This window comes from Lethenteron reissneri, chromosome 14 (genome assembly GCF_015708825.2).
Source record: "Lethenteron reissneri isolate LAM-NWPU_2019-01 chromosome 14, ASM1570882v1, whole genome shotgun sequence".
Taxonomy (NCBI): domain Eukaryota; kingdom Metazoa; phylum Chordata; class Hyperoartia; order Petromyzontiformes; family Petromyzontidae; genus Lethenteron; species Lethenteron reissneri.
The window spans coordinates 9,151,987-9,166,736 of record NC_083792.1 but is presented as its reverse complement, the minus strand read 5'-3'; the positions used below and the strand labels follow the sequence as shown (position 1 = coordinate 9,166,736).

Below are 14,750 nucleotides of genomic sequence, written 5' to 3'. Positions count from 1 at the left end.
GTTGCCCCCCCCCCTGCGACAGAAAAAAATTTGATTAATCTATGGGACCTTTTTTCCATTAAACTAAACTTAATTTTATTATACCAAAAAAAGGCCCACTGAGCTCTATAGCTCTTTTTCAGAAGCGACCTGGCCACAATAGATAACGAAGTGGATTATGTGGAAATATATAGCAGCTAAATAATTGAAACGCATGCTTTTAAATGTGGAGGGAAAAACCGGAGGACCCGGAGAAAAATCCACGCGACCACGGGGAAGAGACACGCAAACTCCAAATAGATCAGCAGGCGTCGGGGTCGGGATCGAACCCATGGAATTCTTTATACCAGGCGAGGGGTTTCACACCACGGCACCCCAAATATCAAAGTTATGAAAAATTAAGAATAGGCTTAATCCTTTTTGGCAATAAAGCAGGTGTTAAGATGTCCAAACACCGAATAGATTCCTATTGCAAGCCATCAAGTCTGCAATAACCACACATGTTGTACTTGTGACAAAATATGCAAATAAACATGCTCTGATTATTATATTTGTATTGTCTTTGAAACTCATTGGCATACACCAGAAAATGCTAGAATTGTTTTTTCACTACTTGTTTTCGGCAGCAGATTTGCATCTGTTCAATGTTTGAGTGGATTTATTTTAAACGGAATGAAACAAAAGTACATAATTGTGTTTAATCAGCATCCTAGCTGAATTAAGGGATAACCAACGATGCCCATAAAACAATGTATGTTTTAAAATGTGTATCAACAAAGCGGCAGAGATGATTGAGTTCTTCTCTGAAAGGGGAACACTTTAGAAGCGTGCAAATTGGAGGAGGGAAACACAGAGAGAGAGAGAGCGAGCACTGCACCTGGGAGCGGTGGGAACTCAGAATAGTTTGTCGACGTTTGCGTGCGGATTTTGAGTTGCCTGTCAAGGTTGTGTATAATGCAGGCAAGTCCCACTGACCTGACGCATACCCAAGCGACCGACGCGAGGAAGAGACCGCACGATAGTATAGATTCCAGCGCTAAAAATATACCATTGGACGAGCGTTTTGGCACCGAGCAGTGGAGGGGGGGGGGGTTAAAGATTACTGTGAAAAAAAATAACAGCGGCAAAAATATATATATGAGCACTAGTCACGGCTTAAAAACACTCGAGGGATGCCTGGGCCTCTTCACACAATATGTCAGCACGAATGAGAGGTGGCTTTTTTTTAACAGGGGAGGGGATTTTTATTAATTTTATTTTGCTCACTCGCATTACCTTGGGGAGTTTTGTTGTTGTTTGTTTTGTAGGAAGGGTCCACATTTATCGCAAAAAAATATTTTTAATAATGGGTCATGCCTGACAACTTGCCTTGCACTACTTTGCCAGACAGAGGGAACGAATGGGACATGGGGGACATACGTTCTGCCTTTTTTCACAACAATTATTTCGTTTTATAATAATTACGCTGTGTGCACTTGCGTTATCCCATCCTTTCTTCTGCACAGAACAAAGGGCATGTTAGAGTGTCCATGGAATTTTTTAAATATATATAGAAGATATTTTGCGATTTGGGGAAATTGTTGGAACAAAATTGGGGCCATTTATTTTGAATTTTAAACAATTATTTTAAATGGCAAATTGTTTGCAATCAAATCATATTGCTGAACCATTTTTTTTTGGACAAATAAAAACACGTTTTTTTTAAATGTGCAACAAACGTATTAGCGTTGCAAATTCAAATATTGGTTGGTAAAACTAATGGAACCGGCTCAAAATAAATATGTAAGTCATATTACGTGCCCAAAATGCCTCTCTTTAGAATGAACGCAGCTAATGAAATAGCCGGTGAATCGCTCGCGTAATTGTGCGCTCGGCAGCGTGTTGCAGTCGACCGGTTGCCAAGTGAGATTTTCGTATCGAATCTTGCCACTGCGTTACAACGTGTTGGGTTTGAACTTACCAGGTTGGAGTTGATGCATCTTGTCGGCGAGGGTACACGTGATGCAATCCCGGCTCGGGGATTGGACGCTGAGGCCACGCTCATAAATAAGTTTAGGAAAGAAATGTTCAGAACTGGCAAAGCTGAATACGGATAAGTGTCCATGGAGCGTAGCTGCATAATGTTAAGCTAATACGAATAAAGCAATGCTAATTAAAGTAATGGGCATTGACTCTTGACTAATTGGCTCACGGAAATCAATAAAATTGGTTCCATTTAATGTAACAGTCGATTTGAATAATTGAATACGGTATCGTACGTGGAGTGTAGTCAGCTGTGGCGATTTGGGCAGGAAGATTTAGCAGGTAATAAAAAAGTAATACTGAAAAAAACTTTCTTTAAAACACGTTTTTATGAAATGTACTAGTAATGGTAGAACTCCAAGACTCCAGGAAGTGGCCCCGAAGCTTGCCACAACATAAGGGACCGTGGCCAATTACAGCCAACGTCAGTTGACCGTGGACAATTAGACCCAAGCCGAAACATAACATATAAAAAATGTTTAAAAAAACATTTTTAATGATAGAATATAGTATTGTCATCGGTATGACACAAGTATACCAAGTTCGCGGTCGATACCACATTGGGAAGTGGGTTAAAATTGAGTTAGAAGATTTGAGGATACTACAATGACAGCAACAACAGACAGAGTGAGTTAAAAGAAAGCGTGTAAAAAAAAACGCCCTTTAGGTACCATCGTCAGTGGGCAATATATCGAGCAGCTTGGTTATTTGGGTGACCGGTTGGGGCTCGCCGATGCGGTGGCGGTGCTTCCTCTGCTCACTCTTGCAGAGACGCAAATTGCCACCCACCACGCACCACCCACCCCCCCACGACTTTGGAGGAGCACTTTCGAGATGAAGCGTTGCCCGCCCCGGTCATCTCAACCGGGCGTGTTTGTTTGTTTGTTGTGAGCGCTACGTAAGAGGGGGATGAGGACACATCGCAACTTTGACGTAAATCTGTCCCCGGGAATGGTATAAATATATTGTTTTGCTTTTAAATCTGGACCTGCTGTCGATCACGGCGGGAGAGAGAGCGAGAGACACGGACAGAGCGGACGATGGGCCGGCGACACAAACTTAAATAAAGAAATCGGGTTATCTCCGGCACGTGGTTGCTGTATGCAATCATTCCGCTGCCGTTCAATAAACACTTCAGTACAAAGCGGAACAGCGGTTACAAGCCGTGTTTATTCCATTAACATCACGAGTATTCATCACTGAGGCCACACTACCATCGAAGATAAGCGTTTGTAGCACATTTATTCCACTAACGTATGAACTTATAAAAAAAAAATATGTTCGTAGATAAAGCCTTCGCATACATCACGTATAATGACATTCTTGCAATGACAGATTTCGAAGAATTCAATCGACTGAAATCTGCCCGAGGATGGATAAACTAAAGTATCGTAGCAGGTAATGCAGAGTGTGTATAGCGTGAGGATTCGTGAGCGTGACCGTGACCGTGACCATTTAGTCTTGAGAAATATTGAGCAAATGCCCAGAGCCCTTGGTACAGAGTTTAATTAAAATCTGATAAAAAAACGAATTATGACTAACTGGCCCAAATATCCAACACAGACCACTGCGTACGTAATCGCCGCTGTGCTGCTATGTGGCTGCCCAATGTGGTTTCTCAGTTGTGTACCGCCTCTTGTGTGCCACGATGTCCGACGTTTCGCTCCACGTGCTGTGAGAGTTTCTTCAGCAACTACGGTACATCCCGAAGAAACATCGGAGAGCTACGCCACCGCAAGACAGACGAAGCGAATGCATAGATGTTTCCACTCGCACCCGACGAATACAAAAGTAAACTAATGATTAATGTGCGAGTGATTCCACGAATTGTCACGATTCCGTTCGCCGCAATTTGATACAAAAAAAAATATTCGTCGATTTTTTTTTAGTTTTAACCTCATTGCGGTAAATCCATCGAGCGCCCTCCAATTGACCGGCTGCAGAGGTCAACACGGACCGATCGCAGCTGGCACGCGCGATCATCTCTCGCGACGCGCGCGAGATTCATCATCGCGCGTGTCGCCGCCGGCTTCACAATTCAAATGCCTTTTTTGTAAGTCGGTAAATCGGCGTATCCGTGAAAACACGCCTCGTCCTAGTTGCTGTACTTGGCTTGCCGTCGTTCGCTCGGGGGAGCCGGGAGAAGGAGGAGGAGGAGGTGGAGTCAGTAGCGCGCTCGCCGGCACACATCGCACTGGCACTCCTTGGCGGTGAACACCTCCATCACGTGGTTGCTCGCCCCGCACTTGACTCGCGTTCGCACCTACGCAGGAGCGTGTGACACACGGTGACGCCCGGCTCGACGATTTCATACCGAACGCGCAGCGCCGCGCAGTAGCCGCTCACCCCTCCAAGGTGAGGGAGGTCTGCATCGCAGACATAGAGCGTGGGGAGGCAGCAGCAGCAGCAGCAAGCAGCCACGCGGGGAGCCGGTGCCCAAAATTGCACAAGCTCTGCGATCCTCTACGTACAAAGGTGCTAATCGACCAATTGATCGATGTTTATACAATGTGGGAGACAACCAGTGCCACGGGCTAAAATGCACACGTGCGAGGAGACAACACTCGATTCCATGCAGATATAACGGGGAGAGACACATTTGCTTTGCTGCAATCTCCTGGCTGGCCAGGGTGATGGCACATTGACAAAGATTGGAAGGTAAATTTCGATTTAAAGCTATCGTGACTGCAGGGATTCATATTCTTGGTTCTTTCGGTATGTCTTATTTTTATTATTTTATAATTTCCCTTCTACGTGACTTTACCGAAAGAACCAAGAAGACTGGGAGGTAATTTCACGATTACCTTCCTGTGGGGTGGCTCAGAGCTCAGCATGCTCGCCGACATTTCTGAGATGTCCTATGTAGAAATCCAGATTTCAACCTCATGTGATGAAACTGAGCTCTCAAGTTTAGCGAGCTGATGGTCTTGGTGATTTGCACCTACTGCAGACAAAAAAAGCCCCATCACGTTAACTTTCGTTTTGCACTCATGCTGGCCAAATGTTCACTTTAAGAATGTAAAAAAATCGGTTCGTCATGCGACAATCTCATAGCGGTGCGTATGGGAAAGTGTGACATCCATAACTGCGTAAAGGATACAAAAAGGAATTTTAAAAATTATTTTTCAGGAGTCCTCCAAAAAATATCGTCTGCGGCTATTCTGTGACACACGGGCGCGCAATACTCTGCGAGGTTTCCAGAATGGGTTCTTTGCAAATTTGACTAAACTGGAAAAAGAAGAATAAAAAATCAATAATTTCTGCACTCGAAACAGCGCACTCATTCTGACAATCACAAATCGGCGAAAGAGAGAGAGAGACAGTCTCCTGCCATCAGTGGTGCACTCCAGAATAAAATGCGTGCGGCTGACCTTCTCGAGCCGCCGGATGGTGCAGCACTGCGCGACCGAGGTGATGTTGTGGCGGAAGTGGCTGGCCTGCAGCACCGAGTACTTGGAGGGGAACGCGCTCGACTCGCAGAACCCCACGCAGGCGTGCACGCGCGCCAGGCACGCGCCCCGCTCGCGACGCAGCGCCAGCTCGAACGCTGGAACGCACGCACCAATGCGTTGCGGACACGCACGCACGACAAAGACAAAGAGTCACGTTGACAAAAGACAATTAGTTCACTGGATGCAATTACCAGCGAAACGTCGTACTCAAATTGTAAATTGTTTTGGTTTCACGCTTCAACACACCGGTGGGCTAAAGCAGTGAACTAATTGTCTTTTGTCAACGTGACACTTTTTTTACTGATTGGCCGTGTCGGGTGGTGGAGGGTTACGACACATTTATAAATAACGCGATCTAAACCCAAAAACGTTGATTATGAATAATATTGGTCGCGAAAGCCTACGTGTTAAAAAGACAAAGAGACCCCGTGTAGCCTTAACAGACTGTTGGGTCAAGTGTTGTCTATGAACGACGGGGGTGGGTGGCCAGCACCACGTCCCGTCGCCTCCGTCTCCCCAGCAGCGACGTTTACACGTCGCACCGGGTACTCATTTGAGGCTGAGGCGACCTAGAGGTGGCCCAGGACCGATTCAGACAATCATCACTGGTGGGAATCGAACTCGAGTCTCCGGGGTCGTAGAACAGCAAGCACTACCGCTCCAAATGCACGCACCCACCCACGCACCCACACACACACACACACGCACCCACGCACGCACCCACGCACGCACCCACACACGCGCGCAGGTACCTTGGTTTAGGCCGAGCCAACCTAGGGAATTCCGAGGTCACGTTCAGAGACCAATTGGCAAAAGGTGATGCGCGTGCCCAGCCATACAACCGCAGATTTTCAGGAGCGTCGCGCAGTGCGTGACCCACATTGCGACCACCACACGGACATTCGTAATACACCCGTACAACACTGTGGAGAACGCATCACAAGAGCGTTCACGAATGCCACTGTCATCACTGGCATCACAAATCGTCGTCGTCGCCATCGCATCGTGTCCATTGCGAATGTCTGCAGGTGCGTGACCAACGTTGTGCAAGTTTGTTTTTCAGACATCCTCACTCTCAGTTTAACAGGTAGGGCTTTCGCGACCAATTTCATCCATAAGAGGGATTTTTGGGTTAGATCGCGTAAATATATATTCACCTCCATTATGGATTCTAACGCTCATCAACAAGCATCATTATCGCCATCATCGCAATCGCCAAACCACATTCATTGTCCGCCTCTTTACCCGCAAACGTGTCTTTGTTGCAAGTGGTTATCGAATAGCGAGCGTCATCATCGTCGCAATCGTCGCAAGTAGTCAAGTACCCTGAACACCATCGCATTCGAGATGTCCGATCACAAGGCATCATCCGATTAAAAAAAAACAAATCTTCATTGGAATAATAGGGGTTTTCCCCTTTTTTCTGGCAACAAAACTGAAACCTTTTTACAAGGATTCATGTCTGCATTAACCACAATACTTGCAGTCAAAATGCAAAAAAACCACTATGATAATATATGCATTGTCATTGAAACTGATTGGTCCACACCAAGGGACGGCTTTCTTTAATTAACAAACAAAATAAAGCAATTGCCGTAGGTCCGGCTGGGCGAGTGCGTGAGCGTTCAAGGTTGTCTCGCTTACGGTAAGGGTGGCATCCGGGCTTGGAGACGGCCGGCATCGCAGCCCCCAGGAGGCACAAGAGGGAAAGCATGGGCATGGTGACGCGCTGCATCAAGGCCTGGCAGAGGGGATTCGAGTTTTAGAACAGAGACAAGGGGAGTTGCACGGAAAATAATCGCTCGACGGGCTGGTTGCGCCCTCCGTTGCGTTCGACCCTTATACCCCGAAAGGTTTTTGTTGTTGTTGCAATTGTGATCTTCTTGAATCGGTCTGCAACCGTGTACTCACCAGCAGGTCTCCCTTTCAACAAATGGGCAATTTTTGGGCATGGAAAACATTCCAGCAACGATTAAACAAACTTTGAAAACATAATGCGGCAATAACCCCCCTCCTTCAAAATAAAATCCTCAATTGCATGCGACAAAGGCAACAACCATTCAAGAGTACAACTTAAAAAAAAACATTGACAATACTTTAAAACCGTCACTATTATTGTTATTAAATATAATACATAGTGAGAACAACGCGCGTCTAGAACAACAACAACAACGACTCTAACGAGAAACTTGAAAGGTATTCAGACGCACGGCTTTTTTGACGCGGGATTCAAATGCACGCGGCGTCCCGAGCAAACAAACTCGTCCAGGTACGAATTTAAAACCCGCCGCCTCCGCCGCTCGTGGATTTAAAAAGGAGAGGAAAGCGGGCGAGAGAGAGAGAGAGAGTTAGGGGGGGGGGGAGAGGCGGTGAAAGTGCCACCGGCAAACCCGTGCCTCCTGACCGCTTAAGTCCGAGCGAAGCGAGAGCGGCCCGGACTACCGAGACTCGACTGTGCGTGGCTCTGTGAACGATCATCAAAAAACGCACGCGGGGTTTTTCCAACCGCGGGTTACGGTTCCTCTGCTCGTTCGCACGCTCGTGAGAAGACGGGCTAGCTTGGTGACGGGGGGGGGGGGGCTAGCAGTGAAGGATGGGGAGGGGGGGGTGGAAGTAGGGCGAAGGACGCTTTCTGATGTAAGCGGACACCTCTGCACCGTTCCACATCGAGAGAGAGAAAAAAAAACTCCGTACGGGCAACAGCGCTCGCTCGCTCGTTCGCACGCACGCACCGCACACACGCATCGCACGCACGCACGCACGCTCGCGCAGACACTCACTCGCGCACGCACGCTCACTCACAAAGAGACAGGAGTGGAAGACAGGCAAGAAAAAAAAAGTTGCTGGGCAGGGTGAAATCCAATCTCTTTCATTGAGATGCTGAAAAACACACAGACCTTGAACCTAATGAAACCTGAAAAAAACTAAACTTCCTACGGAGACATATTTCAACAACTTTTCTGAATGGATGCCAGTATGAACGTGAAAGAAAGTAAATGTGTCTAATTGCGTACTATAATAATGACAAACAACATCCCAACATAAATGTGTGTTTGATGCCGAATACCTTTCTTTACTGAACTGGCTTTCTTGTTTTCCGTCGATATGAGCTAAAATGTGTTAAAATTACCTCGAGGTATATCCAGAATTGTTAAATGCGTCGTTACAGCTAACGAAAACTAAAAACAAAACGTACTTTAAAAATCCATATTTCAGTCCAAGTGACGCCGAATAACTTTTCGCCAGCTTGAATGAAACTTCAGCTCACGGGCGTTCTTGCTGTAACCACGCCGGACAGTTTTGCAAGCTCGGCGATGACAATGCCAGCTGGCAATGAGCAAGATTCACTTTGAAATGTTGGCCGCATGAGGTTCGTGATAATTGTATAGGAATGCACATTCTCAGCAGGGCATTGGCACCAACTGGAATAAATCAGCTCCTATGCTTTTTGCCGATCATCGGACACTGTGTGGAGTCACTTGCCTAATGCGGAAGCAAACGAGGGGCAGGTGGCATCGCAGGGCCAAAGATTTGTGTTACCCAAGCTTTTCAAATGCTAATTTATGGGCGCATCTACAGTGAGTTGTCTGAAAAAACGAGACGTCCTAAGATCGTTTTGGTAATGGGAGCCGTATAAATAACACTGTCAGATGATCGTCTCGTGGCGTTATGGGTAGCACATTGAACTCGCAAACCAGAGGTCACCGGTTCGATCTGCCGGCACGGCAGTTGAAACAACAGTGCTAATTTCTTAAACACTCCAACCCACATCACACCCACCACGCCTCTGTGCACCCAAGCAGGATCGATGGGTCACACCAAGTCCATTGATCGGCAGGTCGCGTGTGGTGGTGTAAAGTGTGGGTAATTCCACCTCTTCAAATACGCCTCGCCAGCTTGAACGAGTGGGCCACATTACCCTCGAGAAAGTCTCTCCCGAGTGAGGTCTCCCTTCCACCAGCAATGGAATCAGAAAAAAAATTGCAGGGCCGCACCTTTACCTTTGACACGACTGTCCAACACAATTCGGCCCCAAGCTCCCTTCCGCTTGAAGGGGTCTATGCCTAACTTCAGAATGAGAATCGTTATTTATCTTGGAGACATCCGATGGGTTACAATAAACAATACAAAAACACGATATGAGTGCAAAGTATAGGAAAGGTAAGCAAATCATTATAAATAAACTAAAACTAAACTGTTTATTTTACCAGGTAAAGCCCAGAGCTATTCGTTATTTTTCAGAAGCGACCTGGCCACAAATGATAGCCCAACGAAGTGGCTTATCGAGAGAAAATGTTCTCGCGGCCAAATACTCCAAACGCACGTTTCTGTGACGATTTACTTAAGCCAATCGTGACACCGGGGAAATGTGGAAACTGATGATGATGACGACAACGACGACAAATGCGATATTCTTGCCGTCATTGAAGCATCTCAAGTATAAAATAAAAAGCTAGGGGGTGGGTGGAGGGGTTCGGGTTCTCCAACTTATTGTGAATGAGGGCCTTGGTTTTTTGTTTGTTTTTAAATGCGATTCTTCACAACGCCAACCGCCCTCCGCGGCTACACCCTGGTCGCGCATGGCTGCTGACGAGGAGGAGGGGTAGGTGGGTGGCTTCTTTGAGAGGGCACGGCAGAGGTCGCAACCGGGTACCCGATACCCGTACCCTGGTGCGGCCGGGTACGTGTAGGCCGCGAGTCACTGGTGAGTCACCGTTTGTCACTCATTTCGGGTAGGGTACGGGTAGGATACGGCTACGTGTACCCGGCCGGGTACGGGTACCCATTTGCGACCCTTGTGCGGCCGGGTACGGGTAAGGAATCAAAACCCGTTTGCGACCTCTGGGGCACGGGGAGCAGGGCTGGCTTCGATCGGGTGGACGAGACTTCGAAGGGGAGAACTCCCAAGGCGCTTCAACGTTTGTCAACCCGTAGAGGGCAGACTTGTTTACGTGAAAGCGGGGAGGGGGGGGGGAATCAACCCACCCCCAACCCACAAAACGCGTCAGTCTTAAAAAAGGAGTGTCGGATTTGGTTTTGTTTATTTAAAGGAGCGTTACAAACCATTCTGAAATTCCACCCTTCACAGTTCTCAAGGTTTGGGGTGGGGGGGGGTCCTCTCTCGGGGTGTTGTAAAAATTCGAGCCTAAGTGACCTTCTTGGTCGGCAGTCAACTGCCCGACAGCTGAGGGCAGCAGGAAGGGATGGCGAGAGGTGATGGCACCGTCGGCAGCGTCCACGATGACCTCTTGACCTTCGCTGGCCCGGAGAAAACACATTTTTGGAAATTATTGTATTTATCCCATTACATTTAAGAGAGATATATATATACATAATATAAAACCTTTGACCGAATCGTCTGGAATGTGCCCGATCTCGAAAGCCAAGCAGGCTTGAACATGAATGGCGCTTTGGTTGGGTGACCACCGTGCATAACAGGTGTTAGAGGCTTGGGGGTTGAGGGCAGCAGAGAACGGTGCAGGGATAAAAACTCCGTGGCGGCACTGTACTTGTGTGCTCAATCATGCTTAGCTTGGGAGATCAGACGAGAAGAACTGCCCTTCCGTCGATGAGGTCAATGAGACTGCACAACAACTCCCGTAAATTGTTGAAACGTAACAGCGCTTCACTTTACTTCGAGCTCTGAATAATATAATCAAGAGCAACATCGCTTTGGCCGCTACGCAAATGGACATTTCTCCGCAGCGGCGGCGCAATGCGAGTCAAAGCTGTGCCTCGCCTCCCCCACTACCCCCCAAATGGTGTGTGGACAAACGAGGGTCACATTATGGGGATGGCAACAAAATGTAGTTCTGTGACATCCCCTTCCACGGGCTGTTCCCCTTAGCACGGGGTCGATGGAAGGGCGGTTGGCGTTGTGAAGAATCTCATTTAAAAAAAACAAAAACCAAGGCCCTCATTCACAATAAGTTGGAGAACCCGAACCCCTCTCCCCATCCCTAGCTTTTTATTTTATACTTGAGATCCTTCAATGATCTGCGAGACCTCCGAACGGGTTTCCTTTGGGGCTTACGACGCCGAAAATCAAATTGGGAAACGTAAGACGAAAGCATTTAAACGGAAAACAGAAAGAAGCTGCGGCTAAAGTGTTCAAATGTAATTTACCACCTTCCCACAAAGATTCTCAATAGCAACGCTGCAATTGTATTTTCTCCTGCAGGTAACATGCTCTTGTTGTTGTGTTGGTGGGCGGCGGAGAGGGAAAACCACATTCACAGCACATCCAATAAAATTTGCACTTGCTGACTCTGTTTACAATGCAGCCATTAAGTGCTGATTAGCGAGTGAGTGGCGTGATGGATGGGCTATAAGGAATGCCCCCAATGCAGCACAAACACTCTCCAAAGGAGTCACGGTCGTAGTGACCTCAAGCCACCCCGGGACCAGTTAGCCGATACCACGTCAAGCCGGTTAGAGCAGCTGCTCCCCCGTTCGCTCGCTCGCTCGCTCGCTCACCCACTCACTCACCCACTCACTCACTCACTCACCCACTCACTCACTCACCCACTCACTCACTCACTCACCCACTCACTCACTCACCCACTCACTCACCTACTCACTCACTCACCCACTCACTCACCCGCTCACTCACTCACCCACTCACTCACTCACCCACTCACTCACTCACTCACCCACTCACTCACTCACCCACTCACTCACTCACTCACTCACCCACTCACTCACTCACTCACCCACTCACTCACTCACCCACTCACTCACTCACTCACCCACTCACTCACTCACCCACTCACTCACCCACTCACTCACTCACCACTCACTCACTCACCCACTCACTCACTCACCCACTCACTCACCCACTCACTCACCCACCCACTCACTCACTCACTCACCCACTCACTCACGAGGTTCTTTCAGCAGACGGGGCCCAGGGTGTGCGAGCGCCAGAGGTCGCAACCGGGTACCCGATACCCGTACCCTACCCGATCCCCGGCAACCCGTACCCGGCCGGGAACGGGTACCCGTTAGCGACCCTTGTGCGGCCGGGTACGGGTACGGGTAGGCCGTGAGTCACTGGTGAGTAACCGTTAGTCACTCATTTCCCAACGTCTTGTCTCTTCTCACAATTCAAGTTCCTAGAATCAACCCACCCGCGCCTGCAACATGGCTTCATCCCAGAGGTTCGCAATCAGGTACCTGATACCCGGGTACGGCCGGGTACGGGTACACGTTTGCGACCCTGGTGCGGCCGGGTACGGGTACGGGTAAGGAATCAAAACCCGTTTGCGACCTCTGGCGAGCGCGGCTCATGGAGCCATCGCACCAAGCCGGGATGACTCTGCGGCGGCGCAACGGTGAGCGCTACGCCGCGCTGCGAAAGCGACCGCCCCGAGTTCGATTCCCGCTCGCGGCCGCCAACGCCGGTGACGATTATGTGAACCAGTCACTGGCCTCGCCAAGGTCGACTCAAATGAATACCTTGGTGCTATGCCGGTAAACATTGTGAACGTCGCCACTCGGGGAGACAAAGGCCGGGTGTGGTGCTCGCCACACACTCGCTCGTGTGCCATGCTTCATAGGTGCTCGCTAACAGCACTTGACACAAAGTCTGTTGTGGCGAGACCAGGGTTGTTGTTGTTGTTGGTGGTGGTGGTGGGGCAACCAAAATATCAAGAGCAGCCATTTTTTTGCGGATTCGGCTGGGTGTGGTGCTCGCCACACACTTGCTCGTGTGCCATGCTTCATAGGTGCTCGCTAACAGCACTTGACACAAAGTCTGTTGTGGCGAGACCAGGGTTGTTGTTGTTGGTGGTGGTGGGGGGGGCAACCAAAATATCAAGAGCAGCTATTTTTTTTCGCGATTCGGTAAGCAAAAAAAAGCAACTCAACATTTTAAGAGCCGCAATGCGAATACGAGGCGGCGGTCCCCTTAACAGATCACGTCACCATTGTAACCTCATTGTTTGCATTACTGACTGCAGGTATTGTGGTCTATGCACACATGACTCCTTGTAAAAAAAGATGTCAGTTTTGTTGCCAGATGGAAGGGTAAAAAAACCAATTATCATATTTTTTAATGGCAAATGAGGTTCCAATGGTGTAAATGCTTACCCCGAGCTCTCATACTCTAATGGTGCATTGTCTTTGAGTTGTGCGCCTTTTGGCGTCATCTGGTCCAACACCATGTGAGACTAGGCTCTAAGGAAAGCTGTCTCGGGTGTGGACCAATCAACTTCAAGGACAGTGCATACATTATCAGAGTTATGTTTTTTGTTTGCATTATGACTGCAGGTATTGTGGTCTATGCAAACATGACTCCTTGTAAAAAAAGGATGTCAGTTTTGTTGCCAGATGGAAGGGTAAAAAACCAATTATCATATTTTTTACTGGCAAATGAGGTTCCAATGGTGTAAATGCTTCACCCCGAGCTCTCATACTCTAATGGTGCATTGTCTTTGAGTTGTGCGCCTTTTGGCGTCATCTGGTCCAACACCATGTGAGACTAGGCTCTAAGGAAAGCTGTCTCGGGTGTGGACCAATCAACTTCAAGGACAGTGCATACATTATCAGAGTTATGTTTTTTGTTTGCATTATGACTGCAGGTATTGTGGTCTATGCAAACATGACTCCTTGTAAAAAAAGGTGTCAGTTTTGTTGCCAGATGGAAGGGTACAAAACCAATTATCATATTTTTTACTGGCAAATGAGGTTCCAATGGTGTAAATGCTTACCCCGAGCTCTCATACTCTGATGGTGCATTGTCTTTGAGTTGTGCGCCTTTTGGCGTCATCTGTTCCAACACCATGTGAGACTAGGCTCTAAGGAAAGCTGTCTCGGGTGTGGACCAATCAACTTCAAGGACAGTGCAACATTATCAGAGTTATGTTTTTTGTTTGCATTATGACTGCAGGTATTGTGGTCTATGCAAAAAGGACTCCTTGTAAAAAAGGTGTCAGTTTTGTTGCCAGATGGAAGGGTAAAAATCCTATTATCAGATCACGTCACTTTAGCGGTCCTTAAAGAGTTCGCACGAGATTCCGGAGCGGCAGGTTGCCGAGCCCCTGGCCGCTATACGGGTGGACGGGGGTCCTTCGCCCGACGATGCTGGGGAAGAGACGAGAGGGCCGAGTCACGCGGGGCGGCGGCGATGCGCACGAGGGACAGCGCGATGTCGACGGACACGTTAAAGAAACACTTAGCTTATTGTCCCCCGAGTAAATCTCTGCGAGACGCGAAGGTGAAGGTTTCATTATTAGGATTAAAACGAACAAACGGCCGACGCAGACGCGCTCTATCACGGTCGATGTGGTGGTGGCG

General features: G+C 48.2%; 1 protein-coding gene across 3 annotated transcripts; it reads right to left on the bottom strand.

The window, feature by feature from the left end:
• Positions 1-3,152: 3,152 nt before the first annotated feature.
• Positions 3,153-8,012, bottom strand: LOC133342188 (glycoprotein hormone alpha-2-like). 3 transcript variants are annotated; one of them, XM_061551159.1, is made up of 4 exons: positions 7,944-8,012; positions 7,098-7,194; positions 5,373-5,548; positions 3,153-4,264 (listed from the first exon to the last, which is right to left on the bottom strand). In XM_061551159.1, the coding sequence occupies exons 2-4, from the start codon at positions 7,186-7,188 to the stop codon at positions 4,166-4,168; spliced, it is 366 nt and encodes a 121-aa protein (XP_061407143.1). In that variant the 5' UTR covers positions 7,189-7,194; positions 7,944-8,012; the 3' UTR covers positions 3,153-4,165. The 3 variants fall into 3 exon arrangements, with proteins under 3 accessions (XP_061407143.1, XP_061407142.1, XP_061407141.1); XM_061551158.1 differs by having other exon boundaries at positions 7,858-8,005; XM_061551157.1 differs by lacking the exon at positions 7,944-8,012 and adding an exon at positions 7,664-7,818.
• Positions 8,013-14,750: the final 6,738 nt, after the last annotated feature.

What these genes read in the sequence shown, in the direction of transcription:
- LOC133342188 (XM_061551159.1), bottom strand. Translation starts at nt 7,188, where the DNA reads ATGCAGCGCGTCACCATGCCCATGCTTTCCCTCTTGTGCCTCCTGGGG. An exon ending in GCCCGGATGCCACCCTTACC is followed by an intron (nt 5,549 to 7,097) that starts GTAAGCGAGACA and finishes CGTGCGTTCCAG; the next exon opens with CGTTCGAGCTGGCGCTGCGT. An exon ending in CCATCCGGCGGCTCGAGAAG is followed by an intron (nt 4,265 to 5,372) that starts GTCAGCCGCACG and finishes GCTCCTGCGTAG; the next exon opens with GTGCGAACGCGAGTCAAGTG.